Here is a 21,196-nt window from a genome sequence, read left to right as displayed (position 1 = left end):
ATTAAAAATATTGTAATGAGTATTTTGTTCTGGTTCGATTAGTTATAGTGCCAAATATTTACACTCTGAGATGTATAATATTTATTATTTGTATAAGTTACCTATAATTGTATTGTAAATACACCCGAAAATTGGTCTTTACAGATCATAAAACGACCATTCCGTATATGCAATGAATTTATATTTTACAGCAGAATATTGTGTTACCTTTACACTTAATAATCTCTTTTCCGACGCAGTGCGGACATATTTGATACCGAAATATTCTATAGTGGGTCAATCCAAAGATTGACAGACTTGTAGTTTTCAGTGCTCTCATAAACATTTTGGAGACAAAGTCAAACTACACCTAATGGAAGGTCTCGAAGATTACAAGGAGTAAGATTTACAGCGTCTACAAAGCTTTTGTTTTCTTAAATGGAAACGCTTTTATGTCCCACACTTCAACATGTAATGTTTTTTAAAAACTAAATCCTCAGTGGAAAATCATGTTTTAAACTTTCCTTTTCACGCAAAATATTATGTCAAAACACATCAGTACAAACTCTAAAATTTAAAGTTCGTAACTATCTCAGTTTAGTAATTAACTACCAGTATGTTATTTTAATAGTCATTACAAAACAGATAATACAAATGTGATTAGAAAAAGGTTTTTTTTATTGCTTTTAAGATTATTCAAATACCTTTGAAAAAGTATGGATAATATGTTTTATTGAATATATCTGGGTCGAAATAATATTCATTTAGTAAAATTGAAAAAAAAATCCCAATTTTTCTCGTTAGTTTGCTCCTTCTATATACCGGATACCTTGTCGGGTTAGAGGATGCCGCTTTAGTCTTTAAAAACTTTAATTATCATTACACCTACCATCCTGAGAATGTCAGAGTGGCGGGCGTAACGATAATTTAAAAAAACCCCTCAGAAACACAATCGAACAAAGGCCCTAAAAAGAATTTTAGTATACACAACAATTAAATACATGCAACTACGTAATTTATATCTATAACTGCTTTATAAAAAGTACTTTATGCGCGTTAGTTTTCGAACAAAACAAGTCTTCTCAGATACCTTTGAAACAATTCTTTCATTCTAAATCATAACCACGGAAATAGGTTTGAATGGACTTAACTGGTTCACGCTGTCCGTTTCACAACGATTTTTAAGGAACAAAGATTGGCTTAATCTCAAACGTAGCTGCCTCTTTAATGAAATCAGTAAACTCCCGACTCCATCTGTGATGGTTGATTCAGAGAGTGACATAGAAATGGTCATTCAATGACACGAGTGTTGTTCAGACTGACAGCATTGGTTTGATCCCGTATCAGCTTGACCCAGACCTATAGGTACATGTATATATACGGCTCCCCGCTACAGCAGTCCCAGCAACACCCAGTCAGCTGATAGAAGGTGAGTTGGTTTTTCATGCAACAATTTTTTTGTCTTTTATTTATATTCTGAATAAAAAAAATTAATAAAAGTACCGGTAACTATACAAGTCTTGTGTCGTTCCATGTCTGTTTACAATAATGTCAGAAAAGTGGGATTCTGTCTAATTTCAGGTTTATTAAACTTTACCATTTGGCCATGCAGTCCCAGACAGTCCTTGCCGTTTTGTTTTTAGCTAGTTTTACCGTTGCAGTGCCGCCAAGCAAATCAACCAAAGGCTGTAGGGGTTTCCTCTGGACATCCTGTGTATGTACATGTAGGCTGTAGGGGTTTCCTCTGGACATCCTGTGTATGTACATGTAGGCTGTAGGGGTTTCCTCTGGACATCCTGTGTATGTACATGTAGGCTGTAGGGGTTTCCTCTGGACATCCTGTGTATGTACATGTAGGCTGTAGGGGTTTCCTCTGGACATCCTGTGTATGTACATGTAGGCTGTAGGGGTTTCCTCTGGACATCCTGTGTATGTACATGTAGGCTGTAGGGGTTTCCTCTGGACATCCTGTGTATGTACATGTATCATTTTTACTTTATTTACTCACATAGACCTCGGTACATGGACAAGGCAAAAATTCAACTTTTCTGTGGAGTTCATTAATTTTTAGTGCTGTTTTATAGTTTTTTAGTCCTGAGATAATTTATCAAATTTGACCGGGACCTGTACTGTGGTTGATTATATACATTGTATTAAAATGGTTGATAATTATATTGTTACTTATTTACCACGCGGTCTTTAAAAGACTATTAAAACTATAACTATTTCACATGTAATTATATGTATATAGATTGAATCTTATGGGATATTTGATAAAAGCTAGAACAAATTTTTCAAGAGTTAATTAAAGTCTATGGATACCCGTTGATCAGGCATCAAGGAGTATTATTTGTAAATAAATAACGACCGTAGGTTGTGCGTCTCTGTAGGCTAATTAATCATACTCTGGGCTTCATATGCTCGGTTTCAAACCTAAAATATTCTTAAACGGCAGCTAGCAGCGAACATTTTCGTCACAAGACTATCTCTTATATCTTCTGATAATCATCGGACAAAACAATATTCTGTCACAAAAGTGAAAGTATTTTTTAGCGAATAGGATTTAATCATGTCACTAAATATAGCGAAACCCATTTGAAAAAAATAGCTGGACCTCTAATTATATTATTTTACGGAGGTTGGATTCTGCAATCAAAAGTCTTTTTTTCCAATTTTTTTAAAAATCTGCACACACAGCTTAATAACCAAAATTAAAAACAAAAATTAGCCTTAATTGGGGGGGGGGTGTTATATACTTTTTTCGGTGCTACGGTGCATTTAACATACCTTTCTGCACTGAAAGGGAATTTTACAGAAAAATCGCTTAGTCCTCAACTATTCTTAATCGGGATGGACCATGGCGTCAAAGAAGATGGGGGAATAAGATGGCGCAAATGCCCATTCGGTTTAGTAGTGAAATACAATTTTGAATTTATGTTTCCCCAATTAAATCTATTCAAATATATTATCATAAAACTTTGAAAAGCAAAATTTCTAACTATAGTCAGTTTTTAATATATTTAACAAAAAATAAGAAAAAAAATATTGTCGGAAATTATGGTGGTATCGAACCATTAACATAAAAACCCTAGATATATAAGGTTAGCTTATGCCAGGTGCTCTAACCACCGAGCCATTTCAGACACAACAAAGTGGGCTTTTTAAATATTATGTGTGACTAAGGTCACGAACTACCGTACTTGTATTATTTTTTCAAAACGTTCAATTGTTGGGATACAAAATGATATTTTTAATGTATAGTGAGTCATCTCTCCACGTTTTTGTTGATTGAAATCGGTTTGTTTTCCAATCGACCTTAATTAGACTATGAGAAAAATATGGAGCAAAGACCCACTCTATAAAAGAAAATGCCCTGAAGTTCTAAAAAATGACAGTATTTGCAGGTTTTGATACGTACACGCCTGTTTGAGTCAACATATTCCAAGTATTGAACATACCTATAGGTTAAAAATCAATAATTCGTTAAATATATATTGTTTTCAATGATTTAAAAAAAAACCATCAATATATTGATGCTTTAATTTTTCAGTAGCCTGTCCGACCGCGTATGGGCATTTTACAACGCCTTATCCACCCATCTTCTTTCTATCTAAACTGTTGATGGTGGGCCACATGAACAGATATCTATATGGTCCAGTGTGATCAAATACGGTCGCGATCGGGCGTGATCAAATCTATCAAAAAGCCCGAGGGCTTTATCAGATCTGATCACTCTCGACCGTATTTGATCACCTCATAATACTCAAAGAATGATTCTTTCTTCATTAATAAATGCTGCTTGTTCCAGGATAAGAAAGTTGCATTTAACAGACTGAGCTGTTCCTTATCGGACTATGACGTCAACGGTGACGGGACCGTGAAAGTCTCCGAGTTCTTGACCACGGTTTCGGCGACCCAGGAGGTAGGGGAGGAGTTGTCCTCCCTGATCGATAAAGATAGTGAGTATCACTATCAAATACATTTGACCAGTGAAGTTTAAAATATTAAGATCGGAATAATCAGTTCTAAAACAATTGTGGCATACATGTACACGGTTGGTTTTACCATAACAGTTTATTATCTTGTGTAGATGATGGGGTGTTCTCAGAGAGAGAATTTATTGAAAGTCTTCCTGAACTCAGAAGCCGAGATATCGTCAACTGTTGAAGAAGTAACGTATCATGTTTATTTTGTATTTGAAATATGAAAGACCAATTAATAGTTTTTTGTGCACAATTTTTATATCTAGTGTTTACAAAATCTATGGGAAAATATTCTTACAGGTGAAATGTTTCATAATTCAGAGGAAATCCAAGAGAAGATTAAAACTTTGTTTTGTCAGTAAAAAGAAATCAAAAGGACTTCAAGGATATGCTGGTTTTTTTTAACGCAAAAAATTTAAAAAGGGGAAACGAGGCCAAAATATTCATGACGAAAAAGCAAATGAGGAAGTAGCAAATCGGATATCATTGAATATTAATACAATATTACAAAAGAATCACAATTTTATTTACCTATATTCAATCGTTTATCTCCGTAAACGCTCCTTAAGGTATACGTTTACTCAGAATGAAAAAAAATTCCACTGATGATAATGAAAAACCATCTATTGTGTGTTAAAGACCTTTCATGGTAGTGCTTTTTTTCACTTTCAAAAAAGTAGGTCAATGACCTACTTTTTGAGATAATGGCCACTGAATATTTTTTGAAAATTTAAGAAAAGTCCTAAAATTTTACACTACGATTGAAATTTTCTTAATTGTGAAAATAATACAACTTGCTAAACTCTTTTAAAAATAAAATACAGATTATGAATGACAGTGACACTAAATAAACACAAAGCATTAAGTTTTCATTCACAAATTTTATGAATATTCCAGTCCGAAATTCCTCTATCAGTTTTCGAATTCCTTCCCTTTTTTGATTCAATTTTACAAAAAATTGAATGATGATAATACCAAAACATTTATAGCATTAAACTAGGTATATTGACCTTACTCTGCTGGCATAAAAGTTATATGAGGTTAATGATCAAGATTTTGAGATATGGTGTCTTTTATCGTTTTTAAGCATTTTTTAATATTTTTGTAGTGTGTGCCGTTCGAATATCTAAACGAAAAAGTGAGATAAAACCAACAGAAAATATGCAAAATTATGTTCACTAACAAATAGAATCATAACTTTGAATATTACAGCACTACCAAAAATATTTCAGTGAAAAACAAAATCTGAAAATTTGGGTCCGAATTTCCTCTGTTTTGCTAAAAGTTCAACTTTGTTTGAGCCTAATTCCATAATATAATAAAAAAATATCGAATGGTTTGGCAATAATATTCCATTTCATAAATATGTTTAGTGTTTAGAACAAATTTTACTCATGACATTGAACTTTATCGCAATCCGAATTTGAGAACTCAAACCCTGAGTAAACAAAGTCCTTAAGGTTACCACAGTAAGTTTTTAAGGCAGAGTTTCAATCAATTAGTGCGCCAGTCAATCAGTCAGTAGCCATTCACTTAGTCAATCAGTCAATTAGTGAGTGTATCCATTAGTCAGTATGACCATTAGTCAGTGTGTCCATTACTCAGTGGGTCCATTAGTCGATTAGTCAATGTGTCCATTAGTCAATAAGTCAGTGTGTCCATTAGTCGATTAGTCAGTGTGCCTATTAGTTAATGTGTCCATTACTCAGTGTGTCAATTAGTCAGTGTGTTCATTAGTCAATTTGTCAGTCAGTCAAATAGTCAGTGTGTCCATTAGTCATTGTGTTCATTAGTCAGTGTGTCAGTCAGTCAATTAGTCAGTGTGTCCATTAGTCAATGTGTCAGTCAGTCAATTAGTCAGTGTGTCCATTAGTTAATTTGTCTGTGTCAATTAGTCAGTCTGTCCATTAGTCAACCAGGCAGTCAGTCCATAGAGTATAGAGAGTGAGGTGACGAATAAATCAAACAGATCAATACGGTTACACATTTTGCCCTTGCACAGAATAAAACAAGGAACAAGACACGCCAACAGAAACCAAACTGTAGGTTTTGTTGAGATTTTATTTACATTAAGAATCAAAACATACAAGTATCAACAATTTTTCAAGATATCTCGTATTTTCCCCATCAAAATACCAGTATATCATCAAATGTACTTGTAAGGTGTAGCTACATATGAAGCAGTTAGGGCGTTCCTTATTATGTAGTTTTACAATGACCACGGCCACCAAGCCCTCTTCTATTGTGCGCTATCACCATTCCATATTTCGACTTAAAATTACCACAGGCCTCTGAACTTCTATCAATAAGCCGTTAAATGTATGGGTATATCCCATCTATATGGTATTTATATATAGATAGGGTATACATCTCTCTCTTCCCCTACATTTAACGGCTTATTGATAGAAATTCAGAGGCTTGTGAAATTACGTGCATACTGTGGAATCATTAGATTTCGTGGTGGCTCAATTTTCGTGGAATTCGTGGGTACCTCTCATCCACGAAATAACATCCTGCACGAATGGATAAATAAGGGTAATAAAGTCATATTTCCTTTAGATAAAAAGAATACACGAAATTACGTCTTAACGAACCTGTAAAATTTAAGCATGCATCCACGAAAATCGGCCCCCACGAAATTTAAGATTCCACAGTATTCTTTCATCATACATACCAAGTTACATTTATTGTCAAAATCCTGTGATATAACCATTATGGCTGTATGTATATTCTAATTCTAGTATGATTATAACCGTCACAGATAAATAGCAGAAAGGTTAATAAATAAATAATTGTAAATCACCAATAGATAAGAAGCATGTCCTATTATTTCCATCCTAAGTACAAAGTTTGTAGGAAAGCATGAATACTAGTATATCATCAGTAGATAGGTATTAATAAATAGTTGTAAATTTAGTAAATATCTTCACCCCTGAAAATAATTACATGTAACATCTTCTAATCCCCATATAACTATGTACAAAAGCACTATTTATCAACAGTAGGTAACTAGTTTAACATAGGGTGTGGCCCTCCTTGCCGCTAGCACGTGTCGCCCTCGTCATCACTGGAGCTGGAACTGTTATGTAACTCTCTGATGACCCGCGACAGCACGTGCTCGTCCATCTGTCTGTCCTTGCCCCGCCTGTCGTCCGAGGATTCCAGGATCAGCGTGCCGATTCTGGAAATACTGAAGTTCTGGTCGACCCAGCGTACGTTAGAGTCGTTCTTTCCGTCTGTAAAACAGGGAACATGTTAAACATCCACCACCCAATGCTGCAACACCTAATCCATCAACAGTTATCTCCCTTCTCTCCACACAAACAACAGTGATTGACGTTGGAACATCTTCGCTAGCCAAGTGTTTTCGGTCCACTCCGCTCCCCACAAAAGGGTTTGTGAGGAGAGGTGCGGATCAGAAACCCTTGACTTGGGAAGATGACGTTGGAATGGAAAGTACTTTTACCTTCGGGGAGAGATACAGCACAGTTTCACAAACAGAAGCCATCAAACACCAATTGCTTCAGATAGCGAACAATGTTGGATATGTATATATCTCAATGTTTACATTTACATACATCTTTTAATTTCTTTTTAGTTATTTATTTTTAGTAGGTACAAAAAATGTAAATCATTTTTTACCACCAGACTACTAAGTAAATGTAGAAGGAAGGACTAATCTTCAACTTATGAGAATTAACTACAACTATATACGTGTGTTTGGCGACTGACTTCAGTCCGTGTATTCAAGGTTTTCAATGTTTCCCTAGCAGGACAATTTATTCAAACGCAGTCTAATGATAAATTCTTTGTTTGTCGTCACTCGTGGGTAAAAAAGTCCTTTTTTCAATATTATCTTTTCCAGTTTTATTTTTTGCAACTAACGCTCTAGCTGCAATCGGTAGAATCACATAAAATTATCATTTAATTTATTTGGTTTTGTTGAATTTTTTTTTGCACTCCTTCGTTTAGTATTTTTTCTTCAAAAAGTTGAGGTAAATTAAGAGTGAGCTTTACACAACTTTTACTTAGAATCTCTCTCTCTCTCTCTCTCTCTCTCTCTCTCTCTCTCTCACCAGTATCGCTTCTGTCACCGGTTTCAGGACTTTGATTCTTTACAGAAACAGCGTTGTTTTAAAACCGGTGACAGTGGCGATTCTTCGTGAATTCTCTCTTGCAACTACTGCAGTTAAAATAGTGGGTTTCCCAATGGATAGTTGCTCATCTGTTAATAAAATAATGGAGCTCCTGAATGTCTTATATAAAAGTACTTGGTCTTACTTCTTTGCAACATATTTATCTGTTTATCCTTTTTAAAATTCATGATTTAAAATTGTAATAAAACGTTAAAATATGCAGACATCTGTTAATTAAATTGTCTGTTAGTACCCTTGCTTGTACTAAACATTCACTGTATTAACACAGATCATGTATGCGTTACAAGCCACTATACTGAACTCGAATAGTCTCCATCAACCTCCATCGGCGGCGGGGACGATTTTCATCAACAGTCAACAAATAGGTTTGTCACCATAGCTAAATCCGTGAGACACCAATTCTGGCATCACGTGACAGGGGCTTGAAGTTATAAAATGAAATAAAGCTACAAACGGATTTTATACGTAATGAAAATGCCAGTTTATAGCAGGAACTAGTTTTCATCTCGAGCACCCCTGCACTTTTTGCCACCCTAATTGCGGCATCAGTGAGGTGCTCTATTTTATGAACCATTGTTATCCTGTAAGGACAGGAACAGGTGACGAATCGTAAACAATGGGACTACCTCCTGATAGTAAGTGTTGTCGGTAGTTTGTAAAAGAAATATTATAATTAAAGATCAAGCATTATCGTTACCTAATAACATTCTATCCCGTAAACATGTTCACTCTAACATAACATGTGACAGGGTTAAACGTAAAATAATCGGAATTAACTAATTTGGTAGAAACTTCACAAAAAAGATATTTCTTTGTTAAAGAGGCGGTTCAAATTCTCCAGTAAAACAGTCTTTCGAGCCGCACATCCTCCCGAATTGGTACGATTGGCCTTTAAGTCGGTTGTCCTTTTTCAGCTTGATTTTGATTTAGATCAAACTTCAGGGAATACTCCTATTGCCTGTTCTATTCCTGATGCACCCTGTATTTGTCCAACTGAAGTGGAGTGAGCTCTCTTATTACTATCTCTCTACAAGGGGAGGGGGTAAAGCAATGGAGTGCAGGAAATAGCTGAATGGGTATAACACTGACAAACAATACTGAGTGAGGACCCCAGAGCTCGAGAGGGATTGAGTCAGCTGGCTAGAGAATCACAGATACAGAACAAAAGCAAGGAATGGAATATAAAAATTAACCAATCTCTGGGCTGTTTACAATCAACCAATCCAAAAGCCGTATACATGTACTTGTGTTTAAATACATCAATCTGTGGCTCTCCTCAAGATGGTGTCTTCAACAAAGCACACTTGGTGTTAAGATAAATAAATTCATAAATTCCTAATATCTATACTATTCAAATTTCTAACACATCTATCTATATCATCTCTCTGAGAGAGAGAGAGAGAGAGAGAGAGAGAGAGAGAGAGAGAGAGAGAGAGAGAGAGAGATTCACACCTCAGACCACAAGGTGATGATACCTTGCACATGCTGAGTACATAATACACACAAGAAGAGGAAAGTCATGACTCAAGTCATAAACAATAACAATTGAAAGTCAAACAAGTTTTATTGTATAAACAAAATGAGGTGATAAAGAATGCAACTACTTCAATCATAGAGTGCCGTCCTGGCATGTTATCACTTATATATAGTCTTCTGAATTTAACAGTCTTTACATATACATAAAATATGAAACATATCACATAACATCTTTGTTAATTTATACATATTTAACAGTATATACAAATAATTTAATTCATAAAAAAAAATCACCAGAGTTCAAAGGTCAGATGGAAGATTGTAGGCTGCCAAAAAGGTTGAAAGATCCAATCAGATAAGAGGCTGTACAACAACAATTTCTGGTTGGTTGCATGATTTGCACACAATACTGAGAGTGAATGCCATTGGTGGAGGAGTGCTGTCCAGTGATTGGTCTGGGGTTTAGTTCCCGCCCTTACCTGTGCTGCAGTTGACCACAGGCGTGGCTTTATCCGCGGGGACTGGTGCTTTGGTTGTATTGTTGTTAGTGTTACTATTGGGGACCTTTGATTTCTCTTCAGCCTCTTTTCGTTTTCTTTCCTCAGCATCTATAAATAGGTTTTTGCATAATAGCAATGTACAATTCTTTATGAATATCTATGTGTTTCATTGTAATTTAACTTGCAAAGTGTGATGCATCAGACACATCTGAATAATAATATCTTAACCTCACCAACTCCTCAATATGACTTTACAACTTGTCAGTGTACCTTATCTCGTGAACCCTCACCTTTTGCAGCCTGTTCCTTCCACTTATTTTTGTTGATGGCCAAACAGTCCGCCCATGGAGTACTCAGGACATATTTACCTTTAACAAAAACAAAAAAACCAACTGGTCAAAAATCTTTGATATCTTTCATCTTGTTTACAGTCTAGAAAATGAATTTATGAAACAATCACATACATGTACGTCTAGCACATTAGTGAACAAATGTCTTCCATGTGAACTGATATGCTTTTGTTAATTTTTTTTGAGTGAATGAAACCTTTATAAAAGGTCATTGCATAAAAGAGCTTATTGAGACGAGCACATACTTTTTGGACCAAAACAGAGGGTCAAGGTTACAGGGTACGCCATTCATTTAAACACTATACTGTGTACAGAAATTTTTTATATTTTACATGTATTTTTATTTTATTTGCCCTCATTTTTATTAGCAAAGTTTAAACCAGACTTATTGCCCACATTAATGGTAAGCCATATGTTTGTTAAGGAGAAAAACTGTAGGGTGACATCTTTGACACTTTTGATTGGCTGAAATAAGTTCAAATAACTCTGTATACAGTATTGTGTTTACAGTATTGTGTTTCAATGACATCCACTGACAATGTTGATTACATTGATACAGATATAACATGTATTTGCAGCTGCAGTTTACAGCTTTCACAAGTCAATTAGCATGGTACACAGCCATTATGGTACAAAACGATTATGGTATATAGTATGGTATGCAGTAAATAATATATTTTTACTTACAGCGTAACAATTTGATTGTTGGGTGTGCTTGATTTTTGCATGCTAATTATCATATTACTCATCGACTGGCTGCTCAATTTCATTGATGGAATGCTTATTTGAATATCAATCACAGAATTCAGGAAAGCACTGACCAATGACACTGTCACAGTCAAACAATAAAATTGTACTCGGCGAAAATGGTACACATATATTATCAGGACATTAACTTGATCCAAAGGGATGGATCCCGTCAACTTGCCAGCCATGGATCATCAGATCAAATGGGACACAAAGCATGGAGCTTGATCAGATGATCCGCGCCTGGAAACATGACGCCTACACAGATCCTGTTATTGCTATGAAGATAAATTTATCATATACCCTTTCATCATGAGGTGGAAATGAAAAATTATTTTTGTAAAGTACAAGAATGAAGAATAAATGTTAAATATCATATAGTATTCTTGTATACTACATGTACATCACAAGTTTCAGAGAGAGGTGATAAGGATTCTAAATCCACAGTGCAGTGATTAGAAAATCACATCACTTTCTGTAAAATGAACAAAATAATATCAAGAATTGAAAATGGATGGTATATGTACACAATGAGTATGGTATGTGTACACAGCGAGTATGGTATGTGTACACAGTGAGTATGGTATGTGTACACAGTGAGTATTGTATGTGTACACAGTAAGTATAGTATATATACACAGTGAGTATGGTATGTGTACATAGTGAGCATGGTATATATACACAGTGAGTATGGTATATGTACACAGTGAGTATTGTATTTGTACACAGCAAGCATGGTATATATACACAGCGAGTATGGTATGTGTACACAGCGAGCATGGTATGTGTACACAGTGAGTATGGTATATATATACACAGTGAGTATGGTATGTGTACACAGTGAGTATAGTATGTGTACACAGTATACACAGTGAGTATAGTATATATACACAGTGAGTATGGTATATGTACACAGTGAGTATGGTATGTGTACATAGTGAGCATGGTATGTATACATACACAGCGTGTATGGTATGTGTACACAGAAGTATGGTATGTGTACACAGTGAGTATGGTTTATATACACAGTGAGTATGGTTTGTGTACATAGTGAGCATGGTATACATGTATATACACAGCGAGTATGGTATGTGTACACAGCGAGTATGGTATGTGTACACAGTGATTATGGTATGTGTACATAGTGAGCATGGTATATATACACAGCAAGTATGGTATGTGTACGCAGTGAGTATGGTATATATACACAGCGAGTATGGTATATGTACACAGCGAGTATGGTATATGTACAATGTGAGTATGGTATATGTACACAGCGAGTATGGTATGTGTACACAGTGAGCATGGTATATGTACACAGTGAGTATGGTATATGTACACAGTGAATATGGTATATATACACAGTGAGTATGGTATGTGTACACAGTGAGTATGGTATATATACACAGTGAGTATGGTATATATACACAGTGAGTATGGTATATGTACACAGTGAGTATGGTATGTGTACACAGTGAGTATGGTATGTGTACACAGTGAGTATGGTATGTGTACACAGTGAGTATGGTATATATATACACAGTGAGTATGGTATGTGTACACAGTGAGTAGAGTATATATACACAGTGAGTATGGTATGTGTACACAGTGAGTATGGTATATGTATACAGTGAGTATGGTATGTGTACATAGTGAGTATTGTATGTGTACACAGTAAGTATAGTATATATACACAGTGAGTACAGTATATATACACAGTGAATATGGTATGTGTACACAGCGAGTATGGTATGTGTACACAGTGAGTATGGTATATATACACAGTGAGTATGGTATATATACACAGTGAGTATGGTATATGTATACAGTGAGTACAGTATATATACACAGTGAGTATGGTATGTGTACACAGTGAGTATGGTATATATACACAGTGAGTACAGTATATATACACAGTGAATATGGTATATGTACTTAGTATGGTATATGTACACAGTGAGTATGGTATATATACACAGTGAGTATGGTATATGTACACATTGAGTACAGTATATATACACAGAGAGTATGGTATGTGTACACAGCGAGCATGGTATATATATACAGTGAGTGTGGTATATGTACACATTGAGTACAGTATATGTACACAGTATGGTACAGAGCGAGCCTGAGCGCGCAGGAGCAGACAACAGAGTGTAGCCCAGCCTGTTACCTGGCTTCTTGTGTGACTCCTTACTATGCTCTCGATGTAATGAATTTGTACTCGTACTTTTGTCTGACTTGTCAAACACCTCCTCGGAGATGGCCTCCTCGCTGCGGGCAGCCTTCTGTAGGGGAGTCAGAATTTTCTCCAACATTTCTGTCATCACAGTAAAACTAGGGTCAACAATGAAGTCAATGAAACCTGAAAGAAGGAGACACACAAGTCAAACCCAACTGATTATGAATGAACAAACAAAGAAATCAAGGCAATGGAAATATTATCATCACTGATTGTCATTGAAAGTGTTTATCTTGATTATATGTATCAGTTTTTATATTTGAATTTGTTATGGTGGTTACATTTCTCCCTGTTTTGCACTTCCTCTATTTAACCTCTCCATTGATCCTTCCCCTGTTTTCAAACTCTCTCTATTTCTACTGACCATTCCTTATTTTTAGACCCAACAGTGTATAAACAGACACTGTGTATTAGCTGACCTATTTGGGACTCGGCGACCAGCGTTTTCTCACGGTCACAGAGTGGGGAGATAGGGAGGCCCAGCTCCTGCTCCCGGTCACCCTGCTTGAAGAACTCCTCTAGCAGCTGGTTGGTCCAGCGGTGGTGGAGGCTCCAGTCCTTGGCGGGGTGACTGATGTCTGCACAGTGCAGCACCAGCGACAGGGCCTTCTGCTTGTCAATGCTGTAAAACAGGGGTAGTGCTTACTGACAGAGAACAACAAAGATATCGTGAGAGGTGAAAGATTAACCAGGCTTCATGGATACTGACTTCTCTGGCATTCCCAAGAGGTTCTTCATGTTCTTTAACTGTTGAAAGTGGAAAGACATATCTGTGGCTAGTACCATTTCAATCACTAAAGCTCGGAATTCTCTACAAAGTCAGACAGTATTTGTTAAATACATGTACCAAAAAAAAGCAGGAAGTTATTTATTAAGGAAAATGTACATTACTGCTCTAAAACTTTTAATGCACTTAATTTTTTATCATAAAAATGTCAGTAAGGTTTCGTGACATTAGAAATGGATAAACTAATAGATTCCCCCACCGACATAATGTTGGTTACAGTAGCATACCTGTACTCCTCGCGGCTGAGGTGGTTTAGGATGTTGGATTCCTCGGATCTCATGATTCGGAATGAGGCACATATATGGTGATTCTCTAGAACAGCTTTATCATTATACAGCAACGCAAATTCGGACCTGGAATCAAAGAATAATAATCAAATGACTTGTCAATAGACAAAAAAATAAATCATCGGTGCAATCACAACAAACATTGATTCCCACAAGCCCCCCCCCCCCCTCTTTATAGGGAGACTTTCATACATGACTAGTGTTTTGGAGGCCTACCCTGTCTGGATGTGGAAATTATTGGTTGTTCCTGTGTGTTCAAAGTCATGAATCAGAGCGGCTACAATGGTGGCGAACACTTCCAAGTCCGTCAGCCAGTGCTGAAATCAGACACAACAACAGAGTAGAGTTTAGGTTAGTACTAACTTATGATGTATCTGGGTCATTTCTTACCACTAACTTACTCTATGACAGTATTTAGTACTTATTGTACTTACAGCTAGCTTGCTCTGTGACAGTATTTAGTACTTCTACTTACAGCTAGCTTGCTCTGTGACAGTATTTAGTACTTCTACTTACAGCTAGCTTGCTCTGTGACAGTATTTAGTACTTCTACTTACAGCTAGCTTACTCTGTGACAGTACTTAGTACTTGTACTCACTGCTAGCTTGCTCTGTGACAGTACTTAGTACTTACTGCTAGCTTGCTCTGTGACAGTACTTAGTCCTCACCGCTAGCTTGCTCTGTGACAGTACTTAGTAATCACTGCTAGCTTGCTCTTTGACAGTACTTAGTCCTCACCGCTAGCTTGCTCTGTGACAGTACTTAGTACTTACCGCTAGCTTGCTCTGTGACAGTACTTAGTCCTCACCGCTAGCTTGCTCTGTGACAGTACTTAGTACTTACTGCTAGCTTGCTCTGTGACAGTACTTAGTACATACCGCTAGCTTGCTCTGTGACAGTACTTAGTACTTACTGCTAGCTTACTCTGTGACAGTACTTAGTACTTACAGCTAGCTTGCTCTGTGACAGTACTTAGTACTTACAGCTAGCTTGCTCTGTGACAGTACTTAGTACTTACTGCTAGCTTGCTCTGTGACAGTACTTAGAACTTACCGCTAGCTTGCTTTGTGACAGGATGTTATGTACAGTCTGGGTTACATCGGCTCCGTGCACTAGGTTATGATACGGGTTTTTATATTTGCTATATCCTGCTTCTAACTGTAGAAGGAAGGAGTCCAACATTGAACTATTTATCTTGTATTTTGTCACCAAGTCATATTTTTGTAAAAGTTCATATCCCACATATTTCAGCGAATGTCCATCAGCAGCTGAGTTCAGAGCGAATACATCGAAGGACCAGTCATCCATGCCCTACAAACAAAGTCCATGATTTACTTGTTACTCTCAATAAACAGCAACATATCATTATTAAGTATCACTCAAATACCCCAAAAAGTGACCCAATTGATGTGAGTGAGGCCTATAAATGGCTGGGTATGTGGGTACTGACTGACCTTCAGTAACTGCAGCACTGCGGGGGGTATGTGTAGTGTAGAGGAGCTGGACAGACGTCTGTAGATTCTACAACAGAAATCAGCCGCTACAGCATTGTTAGTCATTGGTCCTAGTCTCTTCTGAAGGATACCGTATAATATCATACATCAGTAGGCTCCTGATGGACCTAGTCTTTTTATGCTGCTTAGTCTGGCCTTACCTGTCCACCATGATTCCTGCACGAATGGCGTGAGCCACACTGCGGAACTTTGGCTTTTCTTGTCCTCTTCTCCGGACATTGTTCATTGACCTTGTGAAGGTCAAGGCCAACCAATCTCTGACCTCTGTAGGAACTGCGTCCGGTTCCACTTCACTGAGTTCATCATCTTCGTCTGTAAGTCGCCTACAAAGCCAAGGTAATGATAATTAATGACAATAATGATACAAAAAGTTAGCTAGTTAGTTTAACAACTAGTTAAACAAAAAAACCCACTTTGGATTACTGTACATTGTACATATGTAATCTTCAGAAACGAAGAGCATGGATTAACACAGCTATTGGATACAAAGTTGTTTTAGCCACAAGATCAAATCAAACTGAGCCACTTCATTATATCATCACAATCAAGCATGAAATTTTGAAAGATCTCTGCAGTTGGAACAATGAGGTGTGATTGTGTCTTCTTAGTAGCTCTACTACAGATTAGTGCTATTTCACATACACATGATAAGTTGATTGCTCTAGTGCAATGAATGAGTATGTGACTATGGCTGTCATATATATATGGACTATAGTAATTATGGGGTATGTTTATACACAGAGGGGAAACAAACCATCATATATTCGATACAACATAACTTGTAAAACACTAAACAACATCCTATGGGCCTGCATTAACCTTAGTCTGTCCCAAGATAGCTATGCTGCACATTTGGACGATTTTTAATAAAAAATACACATACTTATGAAAGAGGTGCAATTGAAATTGACAGAAGAGAAAATTTTCAAGATATCCTCATTGACACATTATTGTTTTTCACTCTGAAAAATTCACAGAAATGAAAAATGATTTTTTACAGAGATTTATAATGGGGAATGTTTACATCTTTTCTCCATTCTGAAGTCACTCCGAATACCTCGAAAAAATTTCCAGCGTTATCATCCGCGAAGGTATTTATAGATATAAAACAATTTACATAAATGTGCGAAATGAATATCTTGGGACTGACTATATCTCAATCTTCCTGTAGTAAACTCCAGTCCACTGTCGCTGTGGAAAATTATTACCCATCGTTTCCTTACACAGTTAAACTGCACTTGTGTGTACGGATACTTCAGACAGTTTTTTCGTTATTTGAATATGTGATTTGTATATAATGCACATAATTAAAAACAACACTAGATGTATTACAACCAAATTTTTTTAACTTAACACAAGTACATACTGAGACTTATCAAATTTGAATTTTTAATTACATCCATGTGTTCAATTCAACTTCAAACTTATAATCATCCACCTGTAATTCAAAACTGCGGAAATCTGAATGACAGAGCAAGGTGTTCGACTACACCTTCAAGGGCTAAATGTGAACTATCTACTATTTTCTAAGAAACAAAGATCTACATTAATACCACACTGTAAAAGAAGGATGAGCATTGTGGAAAGGTGTTTGTGAGACAGGGATTCTGTTGATATAATACTCATGACGTCAGGGTCATTAAATTCATCACATCAGAGAATTTCTTCTTCGAGAGAGTGAAAAATAATATTCCACAGTCGGTGAGTGTTGAACTCTTACTATGTAGTACGCTTTCTCTCAGAATAAATATCTAATTGATTCAAATTACCCCCCCCCCCCCCCCCCAAAAAAAAATTAAATTATAAAAAGGAACCAGCTGCGACATTGTCAGTAAAAAAGTTATACAGTCCTTTCTGGAGATTAAGAAATAATCTAAGCATGGAGTGAAATTCCAATACACCACACATTCTATATTTTACAATATGCTGATTCCAAACCAAAACATGACTTGATCAGTGCAGAGATTTAGGCTGATGCACTTACTTCTCCATCTCTCCTTCTGCTGCTTTACCACTTACAACCACAGGAAAAAACCTCTGGGTGATGATCAAATGCTGGGCAGCATTATGAAGTACTGAATCAGCTTTTGGTTTGGACACAGCCATTGATTAATTAAAGTCATTTAGCTGCCTAACCTAACTTATGCTTCCATAACAGGAAGTGATATCATAAATCATTTATGACATCATCAGAGGTGGTGATTTCCCGAACTTCTGTCAATTGGGGAAAATGCTAATAATATATATGCAAAATAAAGGTGAAAAAAGAAATAAAGGATGAATTTAAAACATAAAAAATGGCATTAGTCATATATATTTTGCAATGCAAATAAAGAAATAATATTTTTATATGAACAAAGGAGGGTTAAATCACTTAAATCTATACATAATACTGGTCCAGTATAGTACAGGAAAGATTCAGACATTTTCAACCAATATTTTTTCTTCTCAATTTCCTATCATTTTCAGTGGTTAGTCTCTGAGAAAAAACTTATCTTCTTTAGGCAAATTAAAGTTATAAATAATTAAATTTTTAACGGGTGAAACATCATTCAAAAATGACATTTGAGCAAAACTAACCCAATTTATAGATTTGTATATAATTTCATCAAATAATTAACATACAATTTTGTAGTCAGAAAAGTATAATAATATATAGGCTTTCATAAAAGTACCAATAAACTTAAAAAGGACCTGTCCACAAAAAGAGAATAGCTCAATCCACAGTTGAGGGAGTGGGGGGATTGGAATGAAGAATATGGAGTATCGACAATGATGTTGATGTGTCCATGCATTCAGCCGCATATTACATACTTATCTACATATCACAGATTATCTAGATTAGGAAGTACAGATTAAGGAGGCATTATCCATTGTTATCAACATATGATTAGTTTTTTATGTACAAGTCTGTACAGGAACTGGTCAGGTGTTATATTAGGCTTCAGATCAAGATCTATGTTAAAAAAGAAACACTCTAATGATTCTCTACGATTCAACGCCATATGTCCTCAGACAAATCAATCTGTTAGTGGATTAAAATAAATTCAACACCAAACTGGGCCAAGCTAGTCTGATACTCACTCTTTGGAAGACTTAGGTTGAGGGATTGGAGGTTCAATGGAACTGAAAAAAGATCCACATTTTTTAAAATACTCTGACCTAGCTTTTTCTCTTTTACTCACCAACATTAATTTCTTTGAGTTGTCCTTCTTTCCATTGTAAAACAAAGTGACATGCTTGTACTAACTTCATTACTAGTGCCCAGTGCATGTATCGTCATGTGTTACAGGGTGCTATAGATAATTCATACAAAGGGTGCCGCAGTTCACAGACATCAAAATGCTTGTAATGGGTAAGCATTCTCAAAAACTTGAAAATTTCCACTCCATATATCAGAAATTATTAATTTGATCAAAGCTAGCAAAGAGATCAGTAGGGCATTCATGGAGCATTGTCGAGCTGCGAAAATGATATGCTAAAGTAAACGACACGCTTCTAGGTGTATATCAACACCCTGAATAAGTTGCAATACTGAAATATTGAATACATCTCTACTCTGAGGTGAACAACAGCCATTCTCTGCCATGCCCAATGGTTACTGTAGGAGCAAGTCATGCTGTTTCCAGTTCAATAAATCATTCATCATTCATTCTAGATTCAATAAATTCAACATTTAGATGCAGGTAGAGGACTGAGGCCAGCCAGATATTCACCCAACCCTGATATAAGATTTGTGACTGCGATCTATAAAAGCTATGGGGTTTTTTTTTTGGTAAAAAAAAATGGAGAATTAATCGAATTGGAAAATTATTCCATCTGATCTCAGATATCCCTTATAATAGACTCTATATAGACTTAATTACTGTAGATTCCTTATTTTACCCCAGTACTTTTTTTCCTGGATCCCGCCGTTTTGTAATACATCAAAAAAATATAAAATCACAACTGCAGAACTTTTTATCTAAATTTCTTATAGTTCTGACTATCCAAAAAAAATGGTGGAATTTTAAAATCCGTGAAGGGTGATTCTTGCAATTTTCCATGGATATTAATTCCTCGCTATTAATTAGGAATCTACAGTATTGGTTACAATCAATAGATATGAATTACAGTTATTCTGGGTTGTACTTGAAGATGACTAACAAGTACAGCAAACATTTCATATAAAGCGAAAAGTATCTCCAGATTTTCAGGGAATCCTTGAGGATATTTCTCCAGGTTGTCCTTGAGGAATTTATCCCGGGAACTTACAAGGTTTCTTTGTGTTCAAAATCAAGAGATAAACCGTGAACTCTCTGATGTTATTAAGTTTGCTTACAAACGGATTCATTTTTCAATATTGAATTATTCCTCATCATTTGATAGATCAATGATATTGTTAATCCCACAAACTAATCCTGTATGTTTATTTTCAATTAGATTTACGCTTAATAAGCAGTATAGAATTTGAATGGATTCTGAATGATTTTTTTTCATGTTTTTTAAAAGGGTGTGGGGTGGGTAGGGGGAGAAGGTCAACATTTAATGGCTCGAGTATCATCTTACAAGAAGGTCCATTGTACTGTTCTTATAGGAGTAGGGGATAGGATAGCCAATCACAATGGTCAACATTTAATGGCTCGAGTATCATCTTACAAGAAGGTCCATTGTACTGTTCTTATAGATAGCCAATCACAATGATCAATTATAGCTGATCAATCAGAGCTGATCCTTCATTTCTGGTTAATTATTTGTTTGGTACGTAATACATGCATTATCTTATAACGTCAGCACCCTGCTCTGAACATTGCCATTACAAGGAATGGTTGACTCCATGACAGACGATGCAGCACCGAAACTAATGTTTACAGGGAATTGATACTCTGTTACCAGAATAGTGATTTATATAGATCAGCAATAAATGTACATCAACTATAAATCGGATCGGAAAGAATACTCAACTGAAGTCCATTTATATACCAGCTTCCTGGTCGATAAATAACAAACATTCTGACGGATTCCAGCCATTATAGCACATTAGTAACCCTGTTATATGTTGTAACCAGTAGATGGGAGATTACCACTACGTTATATGTTGTAACCAGTACATGGGATATTACCACTACGTTAAATGTTGTAACCAGTAGATGGGAGATTACCACTATGTTATATGTTGTAACCAGTAGATGGGA

General features: G+C 36.0%; 1 protein-coding gene and 1 long non-coding RNA gene across 7 annotated transcripts in view; one reads left to right on the top strand and one right to left on the bottom strand.

Moving 5' to 3' along the window:
• Positions 1 to 1,014: 1,014 nt before the first annotated feature.
• LOC105330043 (uncharacterized) lies at positions 1,015 to 4,340 on the top strand. Of its 3 annotated transcripts, none has more exons than XR_010711451.1 (5): positions 1,015 to 1,408; positions 1,641 to 1,951; positions 3,788 to 3,938; positions 4,070 to 4,150; positions 4,284 to 4,340. It is a non-coding gene; the product is annotated as an uncharacterized lncRNA (long non-coding RNA). The 3 variants fall into 3 exon arrangements; XR_010711450.1 differs by having other exon boundaries at positions 1,561 to 1,693; XR_010711449.1 differs by having other exon boundaries at positions 1,561 to 1,951.
• A 5,324-nt stretch (positions 4,341 to 9,664) lies between these two features.
• Positions 9,665 to 21,196, bottom strand: part of LOC105330040 (dual specificity calcium/calmodulin-dependent 3',5'-cyclic nucleotide phosphodiesterase 1) — a 69,156-nt gene continuing 57,624 nt past the window's right edge. For 2 of the 4 annotated variants that reach the window (XM_011431595.4, XM_066077586.1), the window contains 10 exons: positions 16,163 to 16,345; positions 15,963 to 16,029; positions 15,562 to 15,819; positions 14,725 to 14,825; positions 14,449 to 14,574; positions 14,144 to 14,245; positions 13,854 to 14,056; positions 13,366 to 13,557; positions 10,386 to 10,463; positions 9,665 to 10,203 (listed from right to left, as the gene is read on the bottom strand). In XM_011431595.4, coding sequence (XP_011429897.2) covers positions 10,058 to 10,203; positions 10,386 to 10,463; positions 13,366 to 13,557; positions 13,854 to 14,056; positions 14,144 to 14,245; positions 14,449 to 14,574; positions 14,725 to 14,825; positions 15,562 to 15,819; positions 15,963 to 16,029; positions 16,163 to 16,345 — 1,456 coding nt within the window. In that variant the 3' untranslated portion in view covers positions 9,665 to 10,057. Of the gene's footprint in view, positions 10,204 to 10,385; positions 10,464 to 13,365; positions 13,558 to 13,853; positions 14,057 to 14,143; positions 14,246 to 14,448; positions 14,575 to 14,724; positions 14,826 to 15,561; positions 15,820 to 15,962; positions 16,030 to 16,162; positions 16,346 to 19,106; positions 19,149 to 21,196 lie in introns of all 4 variants that reach the window. The other 2 variants (XM_011431591.4, XM_011431594.4) reach the window with 2 other exon arrangements.

This window comes from Magallana gigas, chromosome 2, assembly GCF_963853765.1.
Source record: "Magallana gigas chromosome 2, xbMagGiga1.1, whole genome shotgun sequence".
Lineage (NCBI taxonomy): Eukaryota > Metazoa > Mollusca > Bivalvia > Ostreida > Ostreidae > Magallana > Magallana gigas.
Note: the sequence above shows the minus strand (reverse complement) of the source record. Positions and strands in the feature narration are given on the sequence as shown.